Below are 14,297 nucleotides of genomic sequence, written 5' to 3'. Positions count from 1 at the left end.
CGGTAAAAGGGAATAGGCAAAGCTTCTCAAACAGGAACTCTGAACACAGCATCCAGGAAGCCTTTCTTCAAGGAGTGAGAGCAAAACAAGAATTATGATGAAAGACAACCAATGAAAGAGTCCAAGAATTCAGAGGCCTTGCTAAAAGGCTGGGTGATGAGTTGTGAATCTGTTTTATACCTTACATTTTATTAACTACATCTCTGTTATGAGTTGAGTTGCCAGAACATGCACTATCATTGCCTGGGTTCAAATCCAAGCTGTGCCACTAGCTCTGTTCTCTGAGCCTCAGGTTTCTCATCTGCATGAGTGAGACTGTTAGGAGAATTAAATGAATTAATATTAGCAAAGCACAAAGAACAGTGATAAAAAAAAACCTTAAAAAAATATTATTTGTACAGATCTGCTGCCAAGACAATAGTAAATAATACACCTGTCAGGCATTATTTTGCTAATCATGTTGCTCTTTCCAGAATACATTATGTTGGTTTAAGCAACTCATAATCCTAAATATTATGAAATCTCTTCCAATTTGCTTACAGATTTTCAACTCACTACTTTATGATCCTCTCTGCAGCTTTTCTTCTAGCAGGGAGCAACTCCACTGGGTGACGAATAAACAACGAGTAAGTCACAGTCTGATGAGGAGAGGCAGCTCAGAAGCTGATCCTCAAGTGATAAGCAAAGGCAAAGGAGGGTCTCCAAAATCAGAGTTCTTCCATTCCTTTGCAACTGCAGTATCAACAAAAGAGAAGACTTAAGTCACATTCAGACCTCACCTCTCCAGAGAGGACCCATTCAGGCCAAGAAAGGGACTGCCGTTAAGCCATTACAGGACAGAAAAGATGCTAAGCCAAAAACCACAACACTCAAGTCACAAGCAGATGAAGAATTTATGAAGTAAAATGCAAGGGGAAAGCAACTGCAGAAAATATTTAGATCAAATGAAATAAAGAAAGTCAAAGTCATTTGAAGTTAAAAGTCTTACCTGACCATACAAAATCAGGACTATCTACACAATTGAATGGCAGACCAAGACCCACTTAACTGACAGAAGAAACCAGAGCAGGAAGAGAGCTACGTGCACTCTTCCTGAGACCAGGGAAAGTCATTGGGGAAAAACAAGTACCAGAACTTTATGGAGAGGTGGCATTTCAGAAAGGAAAGTTTGGGGAAACAGGTAACAGAAGGAATCTTGAAGGCTAAAGAAGATAATTCTGGAAGATCAAGTACCAAAAAAAAAATGTGAAGGCAGTTCTTATTCATCATAAGTGTGCTTTTGATGAAAAACAGTGGTACTAAAGCTTGACGGAAAGGGTAAAATCCCTGAAGACTCAGCTGCTCAAATGAAGACCAGGGAGACACACAGGAGCCCACAAGGAGCTGCCACACCTGCTGAGTGATTTGATGTTGCCACCACCACAGATGACTATACCACACAGACCTCTTCGACCTAAACCCAGACTCTCAAAATTTAGGATGCCTCAGTCCCCTTCAGGATGACAGTCACTTCGCCACTAAGAGCTCAGTTTAAAGACGAGCCTTACACAGTCTTTGCTGTATTCTTGACTGCACAAATAAAATATCCTTTTTGAGCAGTAAAAAAAAAGAATAATATGAGAGAAAGGTGCTTATAAGAAGAAGTGATGCTAATTGCATCATAGCTCCCTCTTTTCACACAACCTGGAATGTAGAAAGCACTATTTTCTCATAATAATACAAATTATTTCACCTTTACTAATATGAAAGTAGGAATGAACACTTCTCATTAGTGACCTAATGCAAGCTCACCCCTTTCAAAGGACTACCTGCAATAACAGATCCCTTTTCCTCTTATCCCCATCCCCTCTATTTCCCATTTTCTCCATGTCTTCCCTTCTCTTTTCTGCCTGCTAATTTCAAGATTCTGTCTACTAAGCCAGTACAAAGAATACTGGTAATTGAAATATGAACCACCCTTCAAATACCATGTCTTCCTAGGATACTTTACAAATGTCAAGACTCACAAGGAAGTAGTTAGGAGGGGATAATACAGTACAAGAAAAATGACTGACATCAGCCAATTAAAAAACCTGTTATTCAAATAGGCACAGTATAAGGACAAAAACTTTTTAGGTCAAATAGTTGTGCTTTTTAAAACAGTACTGTTTTCCATGGCTCACTGGAGCAGAACAGCTCATGCACACAGCCTACAAAGGCAGGAATGAAAGGGCACTTGTACCAGTCCAAGCTCAGGTTCATTCCAGTACTGTTATGCTCCATAACCTTCAGTAGAGCTGGGTCCCTCCTCTACTTCTCATTCTAAAGTTTATTTTAATAAAAGAGTAATAAAGTAGCATCACTTAAATATCCCATTTCTGCTGTTTTCCAGAGCCAAAAGCATTGCTCAAGAAGAAACGATAAATTTAGTTGTTAAAGTTAAATTAATCTTCATTCTAGGTAAGAGACTATGTTCATTCTCACTTTTTGGTCAGAAATGTGTATTTCAAAAACTTTCTAAAGGAGGACAAACTCTTGCAAGTAAAATCCTTAATTTTCCAACTACATATCATTGCTTGAATACTTTGTTTACATTTCTGCTAACTTCACCAGGTACTTTAAGTTTTAATACTCTGTCCCAGACTCCCTTTCAGGAAAGCAAGGCCTGATCCACCAAACAAACAGAAAACAAATAAAACAGCTTAGAAAATATACAAAACCTTTAACATTTCTCCATCCTTTTTCTTAAAAGCTGTGATATAATGAGTCCTAAGAAATACATATTTGGATGACCAAATATTTATTTCCCAGGTATACTGGTCTTCATCCACAATTCCTGAAAAACTGCAGTCTTAAAGGTGAAACAGGTGTTTTGTCATGTTAATGAGAGACTTTTGGACCCCACCCAGGGCAGGGGCTGGAGGCTCAATCAGCTAATGGCCAATAATTTAGTCAAGCAGTGACTGCAATGAAGCCCTCACAAACCCCTATAAGTAGAGCTTATTGCTCTGCTCGGTTGGATCCTGCTTCTCAGCTGGGGAGAAATTCTATGCTTGGGGAAAAAGAACGCCTCCACGTGCCACCGAGCCAGGCCCCAAGCTCCACCAGGATAGAAATTCTTTTATTTGGGTCCTTTCCCTATGTCTCTCTTCATCTGGCTGTTAACTTGTATCCTTTACTAAACTAATCCTTGTCATCTCTATGACAAGAGATTGAATTAAGAATTTTAAAACTTCACAGAAAGAAAAGGCCAGGCAAGATGACTTTAACAGTAAATTCTACCATACATTTAAATTAACATAATAAATAATTACAAATTCTTCCCCCAAAATAGGTGAGAATGAAACATTTCTCAATTCATTCTGTAAAACTAAGTATTTCCCTGATACCAAAAATGAAGACACTACAAGAAAACTGTGGACCACATCATCTCTGATGAATGTTGATAGACAAACCCACAACAAAATCCCAGTGACCAAATATCCAGCAACATATGAAGATTACACACCATGACCAAGTGGGATTTATCTCAGGAATAAAACTGCTTATCTGCAAATCAACCTTGGTTCTTTGAGCTCCTTATGTGCAAAGACCATTAATTGATTCATTTTTATACCCTCAGTCACATACCAATGACAATGAGTATGTCATTCTCATTATAAATAGCATATCCACTCCCCCTCCCCCACTACACTCTTTCTTTCTTTAAACTGCTTTGTTTTACTTTCTGTCAATTTTATCTGGGATTATCTGTTTCTGTGTTCCTATATCCCCAGTACTTAGGGACAATTCAATTTGATACATATTGAACAATATTTAATTAATGACAACCACATAAATTCTAAAACATCCTGCGCCAATTCTTAAGTTCCTAAGTTGCAAGGCATTACTCACCTGAGTTCTTCAGGTTTTGCTATACTCGCTGACAGAAGAAAAAAAGAAAACATCTCATTAGTTTCCTCTTACATGATAAACTGCTCCACTATTCATCAAAGTAAATTTGAACTAGTTGTTTTGCAAGCAACATTTCCCAACTATAGATTTAAAAACCTTCTTTTCAGGAAAGTATTCTAGGGTTCACATGATTGAAGTCAAGAATGACCAATTTCCATTTTTTAAGTAAAGCAGTAAAATAAGCATACATCTCTTCTAAAACATAATCATCTGCAAGCCTCTTAGGGCTCAGTGACAATGAACATTTGTCAGGGGAAAATAAGATGTAACTTAGGATTTTAAACCATCAAAAATTAACATGGTTTCATTCATATATTATTTAATTTATAGCCATACCAGAAATTATGAGTATAAATCAGTTTTTTTAAAAATTGATATTGCCAAATTATCAGGTCATGGTGTTTATTTTTGGACAACTGGTGATGACACTGACGCTGGACATACTGACAATTCAATCTGTATGTATTTTAATACAAACTCAGATTTGAAACCAAACACAAGTTTTAGTTGATTTGTCAAAGTAAACCATGCTTTTTTTATTACATAATAAAAGTAACTTAAATATGTACTGATGATTAAGCTTAAACACTAACGGAAACCTTAAAAATAATATATGAAATAAGTAATCTGAACTTATAATTTATTCATCATATACCAATGTTTTTAAAAGTTCCTAAGAGGATTTTCAAGATTATGATGAATGAGAGCTAGAAGTCTAAAACGGAAGGGAAATGATTGCTCTACAGAAGAATTAAGTAGTTGATATGAACAAAAATTGAACACAAACTCCAAATAGTGTCTGAGCTGGGATTAACATAAAGCTTAATCTCAGCAACAATACAGGCAATTTTTCCCCTTGTATTTTATTAAATTGATTATGCCAGAACCAAAGTCAATAAATAAGGGTGACTTTAGTTGAGTGGAATAGACTTAAGATTCAGACAACTTCCTCTCAAGTAAACAGTACCAGCATAGGATGATATACCAAGAACAGTCCTTTGAAACAGTTATAGTTCACCTTTCATTTGTAGGGCTCGTCGAGAATATCGTTTGCTGGGCCTTCTTTCAAAGGATGTCGATCTTCTTGCTTTATTGGTTTTTGTGGTCTGGTACTCGGTTTTCCCACTAAAATAAATGAGGCATATAAACAGGAAAAGAATGTGAGGCCTACAGCAATCAGATACACATAAGAGAAAGTCTACATTGAGGTTCTCCTTAAAAGAATCATCTTGAAGATCATCTAAAGGAACTATAGCCTTTAATAATCTTGACGTTGCTCTCTACGACAGCATTCTTTCACTCTTTAGGCTTGTGTGAAATATGCAATACACAGATTATACTGTTTTTTTTCTTAAGCATGCACATCACTGAAGAACATATTAAATAAATTTTGAAGATTTGTGTTTTTACCGAACTCCCTTCCACTCCCCATTTGCACCCCTCCAATGAAAAGCAAGCAATTAACGCAAGATTTTCATTTAATTTTTCTAATTGTGATACACTTTTCAGAATAATTTTTCAGACATATTAAAAACTCTTGTCCCATTCTCCTTGATTTCTATTTAAATTACTAAGAAAATGCCTTCCCACTTTTTATATAGATAGAAGTTCTCTTACATAAATCCTATGCAATCAACTTGCCATATTACCGGTATTATCCATTCCTTCCTTAAATCATACCGCCTGATTCTCATGGCATACAGAAAACTCACAATCACTAATCCACTCTCAGGTAAGCCAAATCATTTTTAACTAACGACCAACAAACAAGGAGTAAGAATAATGGAACTTCAGGTTTACAAAGGACCAGAAATGTTGTCCAGTTTAATTCCCCACTCAGTGCAGGATACCCTTTTTCTATATATCCAACTGTTGGATGGAGATTCCTTAAAACTCTTGTTATATGGATTTAAATTAAGGCTTTGTTAACATATGAAATAAATGTCAAAAGGAATACAAAATCCATTACACCATTACAAGGTTTTCCTATCTATCCAGCAAATTACAACAATAATAATACTTCTTTTATTTTGTCCAATGGAAAACATTAGCAAACCACCCTATTTCCCTAAGCTTTAGTTTCCACATCTGTAAAATGAAGAGGTTGGACTAAATTTTTGGCCTCTACAACAGAATGAAAGATAGAGCAAGCACAGCTATTGACATTAACCTGTATCTAAATCGTGATCCTAGTCGAATAAATCCTGATCGATGAGAACTCTTTTGTACAGGACCTCGAAGACGGAAGAATGCGTGATGCTCCACAGCACATTTCCATAAATGTTTGCATGCTTTCGGATGATCCAGTCTGAAGACAAATGTATGTTCCTGCTCTTTACCCTGAAAAAGAAAAAGAATGTAAAGAGAGACAATTACTAGGTCAAACAGTCCTGTACTCTGTTACTCAGCTATATATATACAACCACAGCAATATCAAGAATCAAATAATAAAGCATCTAGTTTGTTCCTTGAAACTCACTCTTTATAGCTACTTACATGAAAAGCAGGAGTTGAAATCAAACCATATTATTTCCTCAGTCAATAAAAAAATTATTCCCAAGAGGGCACTCTCTGCTTATATGATCTTATTTTCTCAGAGAAATATAAAATGAGGCATTATCTGCTATACTTTGGGATAATTTATAATTATAATTCAAAAGACTATATAAGATCTGGCCATATATATCTGTTGAATAAAAACATCCACATTCTTTGTCATAGTAACCATACTTGCAGGAATCTAGTTATGATACTTAATTAACATTCACAGGCACTTTTCTAAGGATTTTACATGAATTACTTCAATGTGTAGATACTAGTACACCCCATTTCACAGATAGGGAAACTGAGGTACAACAAATTAATCCCAAGGTCACAAAGCTAGTAGGAGAGGACACCAGAATTTGAACCTAGCTGTTCAGGCTCCACAGACTACATATAAGTTATACTGTCTTTCATGGGAAAAAGATTTTCTGAACATCAAAATTTATACCCAAAGACTTTCTTTACAATCTTATTTAAAATAGTAAAAATTGGCACAAAACTCTAAATGTCCAAAACAAGAGAAATAATCAAGTAAATAATGATATGTTTAAAAACTACAGAGAAATGGGAGATGGAATAGGTAAAGGGAAAAAAATTACTGAGAATGTTTAATATCTTGATCTGGTTGATGGTTATATAAGTGTATATACATGTCAAAATTTCATCAAGCTGTACACTAAGATTAGTGCATTTATGTATCTCAATTTTTAAAAAAACTGCTTAAATAAAATAAAGAATCATTGGTTTCCCATAGAGCAGTGTGCCCTGGTAAAATAAAGATACCACTGTCAGGGAGGAGGAAAAAAGATGGTGGCATGAGAAGTGAGGCAGAAATCTCCTCCCAAAACCACATATAATACAAAAATACAGCAAATACAACTATTCCTAAAAAAGTGACCAGAAATAAGATTGCACCAGCCAGTCTACATCTGTGAAAAGAGAACATCTCACAGAAAAGGATAAAGTAATAACCAGCGGGACCCAAGCACTCCCCCAACCCCAGCTCACCAGTGGGAGGAAGAGAGCCAGAGCGGGGAGGGAGTAAAAGCTCGAATGCTAAATGCCCAGCCCTATAAATCTACTTCAGGAGCACAAACCTATATTGCATGGTGCTTGGGAGATTAGATAGGCTGAAAACTGAAGTCAGAGACTAAGACTGGTTCCCACAACCAGCTGCCCTGGGACAAAAGAAAGGCGGGTGCTTTGAAAGACTTCCCAACAGTGAGAGAGGTGCTAAAGGGGCAAGGTTTCAGTAGAAGGAACAGGTGGAGAAATTCGTCCTGGCACACTAAGCCCAGCAGGTTGGGAACTTTTAGGAGTTTCAGATGCTCCATCTCCTTAGATGGCATTGCAGCTCCAAGGCGCCCCCATGGTGTTAAGCAGTCTGCTGATCCTTTCTCCCCACTGGCACCTGCGCACAAACCCACTGCCCCTGACATTGCTCAAGGCCAGCCGGAGGGCAGCCCCATCTACAGCAACTACACGGCTTAACAAAGAAGCTGCCCCATGCATGTGGCTCACTGGCCCTGACGCGGAGGCAGGCACTGCGACCAGCAAGCAAGAAAGGGCTTGGTCCTCCCAGCAGGCACCCGCACCGCTTGCCAGTGACCCCTGCTATTGCTCCATGCCAGTCAGAGGGCAGCCTTGCCTATGGCAGCTTAGGGCCCTTAATACAGAGGGCTGCATGCAGCTCACTTGTCCTGACAGTGGAGGCAGGCACTGCAGCCAGTAAGCAAGAAAGGGCTCACTGTTTAGGGTAGGCACTGGCATCGCTGGCCTGCAACCACTGCCATCGCTCCAGGTACTGGGAAACTCCGAAGAGCAGTTTCCAGGCATTGGAGGGCACCACCTACACAAACCTAGTATTTCTCACTATCCAATAGGATTATGAAAAGGCAGAGGAACTTTATTCAATACAAAATCCCTCAAACACCAGAAAGAGGGCTCGGTGAGATTGAAATCACCAATTCAGAAAAAGAATTCAAAACAAAAGTCATACGCATGCTAATGGAGCTACAAAAAAATATTTAAGAGCTAATAAGGAATGAATTCATGAGGGAAACAGAGACCTTAAAAAAACACAGTAGCTGAAATGAAATATACAACGGAGGGATTTAAAAGCAGATTAGAAGAGGCAGACGAGACGGTAAATGGAATAGAAATTAGAGAACAGAAATAAAAAGAAGCTAAGGCAGAGAGAGAAAAAAGGATCTATAGGAATGAAAGAATATTAAGAGAATTGTGTGACCAATCCAAATGGAACAATATTTGCATTTATACGGGTACCAGAAGAAGAAGAGACAGAAAGGGACACAAATGTCTTTGAAGAAATAATTGCTGAAAACTTCCCCAATCTGGGGAAGGAAACAGTCTCTCAGGCCATGGAGGAGCACAGATCTCCCAACACAAGGGACCCAAGGAAGACAACACCAAGACATATAATAATTAAAATGGCAAAGATCAAGGAAAACGACAGAGTATTAAAAGCCGCCAGAGAGAGAAAAAAGATCACATACAAAGGAAAACCCATCAGGATATCATCAGACTTCTCAGCACAAACCTTACAGGCCAGAAGGGAGCAGCATGATATATTTCTTGCAATGAAACACAGGGACCTCAAACCAAGAACACTCTACCAGGAAAGATTATGACATAAATTTGAAGAAGGGATTAAGCAATTTACAGATAAGCAAAAGTTGAGGGAATTTACCTCTCACAAACCATATCTACAGTGCATCTTAAAGGGACTGCTCTAGATAGAAGTATGCCTAAGGCTAAATAGCTGTCACCAGAGAAAATAAAACCACAGTAAAGGAAGTAGACCAATTAATTACTAACCAAATGCTAAACTAAATCAGCTACCAACAAACTCAGTCAAGGGATACACAAAGAGTACAGAATATAACACCTAACACATAAAGAGTGGAGGAGGGAGAAAACAAAGGGAGAGAAAAAAAGAATCTTCAGATTGTGTTTATAATAATGTAATAAGCGAGTTAAGTTGGATGGTTACATAGTAAAGAAGCTGTCCTTGAACCTTTGGTAACCACGAATCCAAAGCCTACAATTGCAATAAGTACATATCAGTCAATAATCACCCTAAATGTAAATGGTCTGAATGCACCAATCAAAAGACACAGAGGCACTGAATGGATAAAAAAGCAAGACCCATCTATATGCTGCCTACAAGAGACTCACTTCAAACCCAAAGACATACACACACAAAAAGTGAAGGGATAGAAAAAGATATTTCATGCCAACAATATGGAGAAAAAAGCAGGAGTTGCAATACTTGTATCAGATAAAATAGACTTCAAAACAAAGAAAGTTAACACAAGACAAAGAAAGACATTATATAATGATAAAGGGGTCAGTCCAACAAGAGGATATAACTATTATAAATATCTATGCACCAACACAGGAAAACCTACATATGTGAAATAGGTATTAACAGAATTAAAGGGGGAAATAGAATGCAATGCATTCACTTTAGGAGACTTTAACACACCACTCACTCCAAAGGACAGATCAGCAAGACAAAAAATAAGGAAGGACACAGAGGCACTGAACAACACATCAGAACAGATGGACCTAATAGACATCTACAGAACACTCCACCCAAAAGCAGCACACATTCTTCTCAATTGCACATGGAACATTTTCCAGAATAGACCAAATACTAGGCCATAAAAAGAGCCTCAGCAAACTCAAAAAGACTGAAATTGTACCAACCAACTTCTCAGATTACAAAGGTATTAAACTAGAAATAAATTGTGCAACGAAGAAAATAGGCTCACAAACACATAGAAGGCTTAACAACATGGTCCTAAATAATCAATGGATCAATGACCAAATTAAAACAGAGATCAAGCAATATACGGAGACAAATGAAGACAACAGCTCAATGCCCCAACTTCTGTGGGACACAGCAAAGAAAGTTCTAGGAGGAAAGTACATCGCAATTCAGGCCTATTTAAAGAAGGAAGAACAATCCCAAATCAATAGTCTAAATTCACATTTAATGTAATTGGAAAAAGAAGAACAAATGAGGCCCAAAGTCAGTAAAAGAAGAGACCTAATAAAAATCAGAGAATAAACAAATAAAACTGAGAAGAATAAAATAGAAAGAATTAATGAAACCAAGAGCTGGTTCTTTGAGAAAATAAACAAAATAGATAAATCCCTAGCCAGACTTATCAAGTAAAAAAGAGTCTACACACATAAACAGAATCAGAAATGAGAAAGTCACTACGGAGACCACAGAAATACAAAGAATTATGAAAAATATGCTAACAAACAGGATAACCTAAAAGAAATGGACAACTTTCTAGAAAAAAACAACCTTCCAAGACTGACCAGAAGGAAACAGAAAATCTGAACAGACCAATTACCAGCAATGAAACTGAAACAGTAATCAGAAAACTACCCAAGAACAAAACACATGGACCAGATGGTTTCTCTGCTGAATTTTATGAGACATTTAGAGAAGACCTAATACCTACTCCTTAAAGTTTTCCAAAAAGTAGACAAGGAGGGAATACTTCCAAACTCATTCTATGAGGCCAGCATCACTCTAATACCAAAATCAGGCAAAGACACCACACACAAAAAAATTACAGACCAATATCACTGATGAACATAGATGCAAAAATACTCAACAAAATATTAGCAAACCGAACTAAAAAATACATTAAGAGGATCATACACCATGACCAAGTGGAATTCATCCAAAGGATGCCAGGATGGTACCACATTCGAAATTCCATCAACATCATCCACCACATCAACAAAAAGCAGGGTAAAAATCATATAATCATCCCTGTAGATGCTAAAAAAGCATAAGACAAAATTCAACATCCATTCATGATAAAACCTCTGAGCAAAATGGGTAGAGGGCAAATACCTCAACATAATAAAGGCCATGTATGACAAACCCACAGCCAACATTATACTTAATAGTGAAAAGCTGAAAGCTTTTCCTCTAAGATTGGGAACAAGACAAAGATGCCCACTCTCTCCACCTTTATTCAACATAGTTCTGGAGATCCTAGCCATGGCAATCAGACAATACAAAGAAATAAAAGACATCCAGATTAGTAAGAAAGAAGTTAAACTGTCACTTTTTGCAGATGACATGATATTGTACATACAACATCCTAAAGAATCCACCCCAAAATGACTAGAATATCTGAATTCAGCAAAGTTGCAGGATACAAAATTAATAAACAGCAATCTGTTGCATTCATATACACTAACAATGAACTAGCAGAAAAAGAAATCAGGAAAACAATTCCATTCACAAGTGCATCAAACCAAGGAATAAACCTAAATGAGGTAGTGAAAGGCCTATACCCTTAAAATTACAGGACACTCTTGAGAGAAATTAAAGAAGACACCAATAAATGGAAATACATCCCATGCTCTTGTGTAGGAAGAATTAATATTGTCAAAATGGCCATCCTGCCTAAAGTAATCTACAGATTCAGTGCAATTCTTATCAAAATTCCAACAGTATTCTTCAATGAACTAGAATAGTTCTATATGGAACCACAAGACTCCAAATAGCCAAAGCAATCCTGAGAAGAATAAAGCTGGGGGGATTACACTCCCCAACTTCAAGCTCTACTATAAAGCCACAGTAATCAAGAGAATTTGGTACTGACACAAGAACAGAGCCATAGATCAATGGAACAGAATAGAGAGCCCAGATATAAACTGACACATATATGGCCAATTAATATATGATAAAGGAGCCATGGACATACAATGGGGAAATGACTGCCTCTTCAACAAATGGTGTTGGCAAAACTGCACAGCTACATGTAAGGGAATGAAACTGGATTACTGTCTTACTCCACAGACAAAAGTAAACTCGAAATGGATCAAAGACCTGAATGTAAGTCATGAAACCATAAAACTCTTATTAGAAGAAAACATAGGCAAAAATCTCTTGAATATAATCATTAGCAACTTTTCCTTGAACACATCTCCTTGGGCAAAGGAAACAAAAACAAAAATGAAGAAGTGGGACTACATCAAGCTAAAAAGCTTCTGTATAGCAAAGGAAACCAACAGTAGAACAAAAAGGCATCCTACAGGATGGCAGAATATATTTGTAAATGACATATCCAACATTTGGACAAATAACACCCAAAATATATAAATAACTCACATTCCTCAACACCCAAAAAGCAAAAAAACCTGATTAAAAAAATGGGCAGAGAACAACAGGATGGAGGTAGAGGGTATTACGCTCACTGAAATAAGTCAGGCAGAGAAAGACAAATACCAAATGATTTCCCTCATTTGTGGAGTATAACAACAAAGCAAAACTGAAGGAACAAAATAGCAGCAGACTCACAGACTCCAAGAAGGGACTGGTGGTTACCAAATGGGAGGGGTTGGTGAGGGCGGGAGAAAGGGATTGTGTGGTATCATTAGTGCACATGGTGTGTGTGGGATCACAGGGAAGACAGTGTAGCACAGAGAAGACAAGCAGGGACTTTGTGGCATCTTACTACACTGATGGACAGTGACTGCAATGGGGTATGGGGCGGAGGACCCGAGAATAAGGGTGAATGTAGTAACCACACTCATAAGAGTGTATATCAATGAACATTAATAAAAAAAGAAAAAAAATAATAGGCAGAGGATTCGAACACACAGTTCTCCAAAGAAGAAATTCAGATGGCCAAAAGGCACATGAAAAGATGTTCCACACTGTTAATCATCAAAGAAATGCAAATAAAAACCACAATGAGATATCACCTCACACCAGTCAGGATGGCCACCATCAAAAAGACAAGCAACAACAAACGCTGGCAAGGATGCGGAAGAGGAGAACCCTCCTACACTGCTGGAGGTAATGTATATTAGTTCAACCATTGTGGAAAGCAATATGGAGGTTCCTCAAAAAACTAAAAACAGAAATACCATTTGACCTGGGAATTCCACTCCTAGGAATTTACCCTAACAGGATTACACATTCAAAAAGACATATGTAGCCCTATGTTTATTGCGGAACTACTTACAATACCCAAGACATAGAAGCAACCTAAGTGTCCATCAGTAGATGAATGGATAAAGAAGATATGGTACATATACACAATGAAATGTTATTCAGCCTTAAGTAAAAAACAAATCCCACCATTTGCAACAACATGAATGGAGCTAAAGGGTGTTATGCTCAGTGAAATAAGCATAACTCAAATGTATGACATATTCAATATGACTTGTAATAATAAAAATAAAAATATAATCTATCAATATGACTTGTAATAATAAAAATAAAAATATAATCTACAATCAAGTTCCATTTTTTATCTTTCTGATAAAATTGTGATAACTTCCTCTGCGGAAACAGGTTTGTACAACTTGATAGTATCTGTTTATATCCTGGACAAATGCATACAACTATTGGAACCAGGAAATCTATCTCCAGAAATTATCCTATAGATACTTGTCAATGTACAAAATAATGTATACATAGTGTATAAATGTCAGTTAACTGAGAATTAAGTAAATTAGGATACATCTATATACTAGAATACTATGGAGTTTAAGGTTTTTTCTTTCTTTCTTTTTTTTTTAGTAAGAATAAAGAAGCACTTTATGTACTGACATGGAAAAGATTCCAAGTTATAATGTAAAGTTCAAAAAGGTAAGTACAGAACAGGGTATAAGAATGCTAACTTCTGTATATGAAAGATTTAGTATACACATTTAGTTGTATAACATATAAAATATCTTCAAAATGATATCCAAGAAGCTGCTACTACAGTAGATCAAATCTAAAACGCCATCAACTGTGAGATGTACAA

General features: G+C 37.0%; 1 protein-coding gene across 6 annotated transcripts in view; it reads right to left on the bottom strand.

Annotated features, from left to right (window-relative positions):
- EPB41L5 (erythrocyte membrane protein band 4.1 like 5) overlaps positions 1 to 14,297 on the bottom strand; it is a 177,267-nt gene that overhangs the window by 88,168 nt on the left and 74,802 nt on the right. For all 6 annotated transcript variants that reach the window (XR_005025012.2, XM_036886554.2, XM_036886555.2 and 3 more), the window contains exons 12-14: positions 6,104 to 6,273; positions 4,952 to 5,058; positions 3,874 to 3,901 (exon numbers count right to left, since the gene is read on the bottom strand). Coding sequence is in view for 5 of the 6 variants with exons in the window: in XM_036886554.2 (XP_036742449.2) it covers positions 3,874 to 3,901; positions 4,952 to 5,058; positions 6,104 to 6,273 (305 nt within the window). In the remaining variant the exon portion in view is untranslated. The remainder of the gene's footprint in view (positions 1 to 3,873; positions 3,902 to 4,951; positions 5,059 to 6,103; positions 6,274 to 14,297) is intronic.

This window comes from Manis pentadactyla, chromosome 8 (assembly GCF_030020395.1).
Source record: "Manis pentadactyla isolate mManPen7 chromosome 8, mManPen7.hap1, whole genome shotgun sequence".
Classification (NCBI taxonomy): Eukaryota; Metazoa; Chordata; class Mammalia; order Pholidota; family Manidae; genus Manis; species Manis pentadactyla.
The sequence above is the reverse complement of the archived record's forward strand: the minus strand, read 5'-3'. Positions and strand labels throughout refer to the sequence as shown.